This window comes from Propithecus coquereli, unplaced genomic scaffold (assembly GCF_000956105.1).
Source record: "Propithecus coquereli isolate 6110/MARCELLA unplaced genomic scaffold, Pcoq_1.0 Scaffold113, whole genome shotgun sequence".
NCBI classification, from domain to species: Eukaryota; Metazoa; Chordata; class Mammalia; order Primates; family Indriidae; genus Propithecus; species Propithecus coquereli.
The window spans coordinates 2923831-2929999 of record NW_012135303.1 but is presented as its reverse complement, the minus strand read 5'-3'; the positions used below and the strand labels follow the sequence as shown (position 1 = coordinate 2929999).

The window sequence follows — 6169 nt, the reverse complement described above, 5'->3', positions numbered from 1 at the left end:
TGATTTTTACAAATATTGTTTATTTTAATGAAGCTGGTACAGACAATGTCCATTTAAAACCCATATCCCAGGCCAAAAAGTACAAATAAAATCAAAAAGAGCAGTGTTCTATTGTATACACTTCTGCATGAATAACTTTATTGATTGCTAATGAAAATTAGAACTTTTCTGGGATCTTCTGACAAGATTTTTTAAAAATCTTAAAATGCCTTCTCTTCAGTGAAGCCATCTTTGGAGTTAGTCATTACTCTCACCTTGTCTGTCATCTTGACTCCACCTTGGATATTCCTCTTCTTTTGGTCCAGACCCTCAAATTTGAAAAGTAGCTTCATGTTAAGGAAAGGTCATTTTTCCACAGTTCAGTTCTCTGAAAAACTTCCATCTCCCACTGAAAGTCACAGTCCAGGAGTGAAGTAATCACATGCTAGAACTTCAGGGCCAATTGGAAAGTCATTATGAACACCTGCATTGGTCGATCTTATTTATCACAAGCCTGAAAATGCACAGTCCTGAAAACAGTGGCCTCTCTGTGCACACATGTAATTTTTAAAAAGGAGTGGGCAATATGAAGAGGACTGAGGCTTGATCACCAAAAATCAGCACAATGAAAACAAACGATAATGAATAATGAGCACTAGAATTCAAATTACCAGATGTTTTAAAGAGATGGGGTGCCAGTTTTCAATTCTGTTTTGAACACCACATTACAAAAGAACTATTTTTAAAAATAAAAAAGGATTGAGGGAAAAGAAAAAAATTAAAAGAATATCTAAACTGTTGAATGACCCCCCGTTTGTTCCTGATAAACTTCAATCACATCTTCTTCCTCCATTCCCAGCTGTAACAGAAAAGAAAAATATGTTAGTAGTAGAATATAAAAGCACTATTTTAAAATTGGCTGCAGTTGTGGCCACCAATTTAAAGTGCAAAAAGATACAAGATCCATACTTACACTCCTTTAAGATTAAGAATCCTATCTCCTTCAACTTAAAGAACATAAAGGTATGTCTTTTTTCCCGATTCTGTGTCTATCCAGTTATTCATCTTGTTTTCCTGAGTCAATTTCAGTTCCCAGTTTATTCACTACATAAAACTGAAGTGTTTTTAACAAGTATGTTAAAATAAAACATGTATTTAATAGTTTAAATAATAGTTTGATGACATATTTTCTAAAAAGCATTTTACTTTTAGATGTAATTACTTGATAGAATCTCATTTCTTTCAAAAAACTTGTTTTCACTTTAAAATATATGTGGTTTTAGTCAGAAAAATATTGCCTAAGGGTTCATTCATCTTCTTCAATTCCTTCTAGCATATAACTATCATTTTCTTTGATAGTGACCACTTTCAATGCAGAAAATTTATCTATACATCTACTCTTATTCAATAGCTCCAGTTTTATAAGCTAGACTTTTCAGTCCATCCCTTCTTTAATTCTTACAAAGGTCCTTTAAAATGTCTTTTACAGAACATTAAGTATGAGCAATTATCTTTTTATTTTTTGATGTGCTTTATATGCACTGAAGTATTCTGGAATTTTTTTCACTAGTCTATTAATGATGATTGCCGCTGAGAAATGAAAATACAGAGCTACTCAGCATACATTTATTTTCCATTTTATATGCTTTGGTAGTTTGAATTTTTATTACTTTTAACTATCAGAAAAGAAAAGACAGTATATAAGGGGACATACTATCACACAGAAATCAGGTGTTACCCTCAGTGAGAACAAGACTGAATCTGTTGATTCAGGTATGCAGCCAGAGTAGAGAAGCATTGTAATAGGCAGACTAAAAACAAAAACTAGCATTGTTTCCACTGAAAACTACAATGGATCACAAAAACAAATGGAAAATAAAATTTTAAAGGGAAGTCTAAGATCAGTAATCTCTTCCAATGAGAAAAGTTTTGTATTTTATAGATGACATTTTTGGGCAGAATTATACATATGAAAATTAAGATATGCTAAAAAAATCTAAAAATAACAGACTTATGTGGATTGAGGATTTTGAAGTGATCAGATCGGCTCTAATGTTAAGCTGTTTTGATTGTGGCACATATATAAATATTAAAATACTATTAAAGATGCTTTTAAAACTTAATTGCACATATGGCTTGATAAATACTGCAAGAAATAAAATTCCAAATGTTATAAGGAACCTTCAAATCAGGAAGATAGCATGTGTCTTCAAGCTATAGAGAATATGAAACTACAACCTCCAACAAGTACATTAGTAGAGAAAAGTGAACAAATAGCACAAGGAGGTCACTCTCTAAATGCCTACTCTCTCCAACTGCCCCAACATTTCTCTGAAAAGATAATCTCCTTAATTATAGTGAGGAAAAATGTCAGTAAAACATATTAAGTATCTACTGGGTGCCAGAAATTATGCTAAGTTAGGACAAGGAAAGTACAAGATGAGTTTGGAACATTTTATTATGCCAGAAAGTAAGAGCTCAAGAAAGCAAGGGCATGCTAAATCTAGGGGAAACTTTTGATGAGAAAGAGGTTATTTACATAGTTTCCAAGTATGTCCCACAAATTACTTAATTATATCAGGAAAAACAGTAACTACACAGTAGGAAAAAAGACAACATATAAAGTAAGTGATCAAAATTAACACATCCATAAGGAACTTCAGGTGCTCCAGATAGTACAACCTAAGAAAGACACATCCATTTATGTAGTATTCCAGCCAAAAATACATAACCTGAATTTAGTAATGAGGAAATAGACAAGCCCAAAATGAGGGACTTTCTAGAAAATAATTGGTTTGTATTCTTTAAAAATGTCAATGTCATGAAAGACAAAGAAAGGAGGAACTGTTCCAAATTAAAAGTAAATAAAGAGACAGCACAACATGTGATAACTGAACTAGATCCTGTGATGGAGAAAATTTGTTATTAATGACATAATTGGGACAAATGACAAAATTAGGTTGTAGATTAAAAGTATTCTAACAGTATTAAATTTCCTGAAATTGATTAAAAGTACTACAGTTATATAAAAAAAATACTGTCTTAAGAAATACGCATAAAATATTAAGCAGTAAATGGTCATGGTGTACACAACCCATTCCCAAATGGTTTGGGGACGGGGAGAGGGAAAAAAATATATACATCCATACATCCATACATATACATAGAGAATAATTAAGCAAAGGTAGCAAAATATTAAAAAATAAGTGAATCTAGCTGGAGGAAAGTATATGGGAATTTTCTGTACTATTCTTACAGACTTTCTGTAAGATAAAAATTATTTCAAAATAAAAACTTTTAAAAATATGGAGAATTGTCAAAAACAACACAGATGCCAATTTGAAGTGGCCCCCCACTTGGCCAATATCTAAAGAAAGAAAGGATATTCATACAGTTACAAAGCACCCCCCAAAGATAACTTATTAATTACAAGGGAACATTATAACCTTGTAGTGGATAAATCTAGCAGTTACCACCTTAACTAAGTGACCAAAGTTAACATTAACTATAATGGGACAGAGAGACATCATGTACCTCCAGATGTGATACACTCAGAAATATACAGCTTCAATCCGTGCTACTCCCACCAAAAAGGCAAAACTTAATCTAATCAAGAAGAAGCAGACAAACCCAAATTGAAGGACTTTCTAAAAAAAACTGGCCTGTACTTTTTAAAAACTGTCAGTGTGATAAAAAAAAAAAAAAATGAGGAACTGTTATAGATTGAAGCAGGCTAAAGAGGCATGACAACTAGTTAGAATGCATATCCTGGATGGGTCAGGTAAAAAAAATGGCTATAAAGTATCTTATTGGGACAAATAGCAAAATCTATTTTAATTGCATATTCAATAATAATACTGCATCAATGTTAAATCTCCTAAATCTAATCATTGAACTGTGGCTCTTAAAAGATAAAACACTAAAATATTCAGGGGTAAAAGGTCATGATTATCTGCAACTTAATCTCAAATGGTTCAGCAATAATGATAATATGCATACATAGCGATGAAACAACTGCTGCACAATCTTCATTGGTGAATCTAGGGAATAGGCATACAGGAGAATACTGTACTATTCTCACAACTCAGTAAGTTTAAAATGTTTTTAAAATAAAAAATAACCATGCATTGTTCTATCAGAAATGTCATTTTGTATATGGAGGGGAGAATCTATGTATACAGATACATACACACACACACACACACGCACACTTTACTTTGAGATACCAGGGTGGAGGGATATATAAGCAAAGAAAATAGTCCATACAATAAAAACAATTAAATGAAGACACAGAAGCATTTTTTTAAAAAGCATAAAACAAGATGATAGAGCCAAATATTATTACATTAATATACACTAAGCTTCTGTATTAACATTCTCAAAATGGGTCATAAATCAAAATCGAACCAATAAGGTCCCTATCACCATGAAAGTGTACCAGAAATCTGCCAAATTTAGGGACATTTGTCCATCTTCAAAAAAGATGTAGCATGTGCCTTATGACAATTTCAGTACTCAATTCCTAGTTTCTACCTCCCTTTTTATTGGTACTTTTAAAGGTAATATATGGGAAGTTCAACCCAAAACATTATTTTTTCTGACAAATGATATAACACTTAAATCAGAGAATATTCAAGAAAAAGAGAATTTAATACCAGTGAACCAAATAGTTCAAAGGAGAATTTAAAATTTTTCTTGGCTCAGGAAAAAATTATACTTACTTCTTTTGGAGTATGATTATCAGCAATTCTTTGACCTTCAAAGAGAAACCTGAGTGAATTCATTGGAACTCCCTAAAAAGATTAAAAAAATATATATATTATGCATATACATATATATGTATACACACACACACACCCCAACACACATATACAAATCTTGCAAGATATAACAGGAACTAGGAACCTGAATGCACAAAAAGCAAGCATGAAAGGCTTTAAAGGCCTAGAACATAAAACTAGATAGCTAATTCTATCATAAACATCATAATAATATATTGGGTACCAACTATTTGCTAGGCCTTTACTGTACCAAGTACTTTACACACATAATCATAAATGTTTAGCACAACACTGGAAGGTAGTATCACCTTATCTTCATTTTACAGCTAGAAAACCTAAACAGCTAGCCAAGAATTTAAGCCCAAACCTATTTCTAAGCCTATGCACTCTTGACTGCTATTCGATTCATTTTCTCCCTAAATCTGTGAGCTAGTATAAAAGGTAAAATCAGAAATTGAATGAGCACTCACTAGCTTCCAACTATACAAGCAAATTGGTTTTTATCAGATTATAAAATTTGGTAAAGCACAATAGGCAACCAGATAAGCTACAGTATACCTGTGATGAGACAGGTAGCACTGTAAATATTACAGAATATATTAGTATATATTTTTCTAATCACTATTCAACAATGACAGCTAAAAGGAAACAGATGGGTTGGGCACAGTGGCTCATGCCTATAATCCCAACACTTTTGGGAGGCTGAGTGTGCAAGGACAGAGGGGAGGCATGGCTTGAGATTAGGAATTTGAAACCAGCCTAGGCAACATAGTTTTTTTTTCCCCATCTCTACAAAAATTTTTAAAATTAGCCAGGTGTGGTGGCACAGCAGTAGACCCAGCTACTCAGGAGGCTGAGGTGGGAGGACTGCTTGAGTCCAGGAGTTTGAGGTTACGGTAAGCTATGATTGTACCACTGCACTCCTGCCTGGGCGACACAGAGAGATCCTGTCTCTAAAAAAAGCGGGGTGGGAGGGTTGCAGGTGATGACTCATTTAAAGGGAAATAACTTTACCAGTAAGTACAAATCAAGAATCATTTACTAAACCAAAATGTATAGTAAGGCTTCACTTAATCTAAATAGGTTCTTAGAAACTACAACTTTAAGCAAAACAACATATAATGAAACCATTTTTTTCCTCATCAATGTTATAACAAAGTGATGTTATTCAAGGACCTGATGTACACTGTTTTGCTTAAAGTTGCAGTTTCCAAGAATCTATTGACATTGAGGGCTTACTGTATTATGAAAGTTTTGCTCAATATCTAATATATTAACATTTTCACTGTGGGTGTTTAAACTCTGTCCCAAAAGCATCCAAAGAAATTGAAACTATTTTTCAATATGTACTACTATGTAAGTACATGCAAACTTACACTTCATTTGATTTAAATTCTTTTCGAGATTAT

General features: G+C 32.8%; 1 protein-coding gene across 2 annotated transcripts in view; it reads right to left on the bottom strand.

Moving 5' to 3' along the window:
• Positions 1-6169, bottom strand: part of SUMO1 (small ubiquitin-like modifier 1) — a 26498-nt gene continuing 20329 nt past the window's right edge. For both annotated transcript variants that reach the window (XM_012655380.1, XM_012655385.1), the window contains 2 exons: positions 4701-4772; positions 1-838 (listed from right to left, as the gene is read on the bottom strand). In XM_012655380.1, coding sequence (XP_012510834.1) covers positions 770-838; positions 4701-4772 — 141 coding nt within the window. In that variant the 3' untranslated portion in view covers positions 1-769. The remainder of the gene's footprint in view (positions 839-4700; positions 4773-6169) is intronic.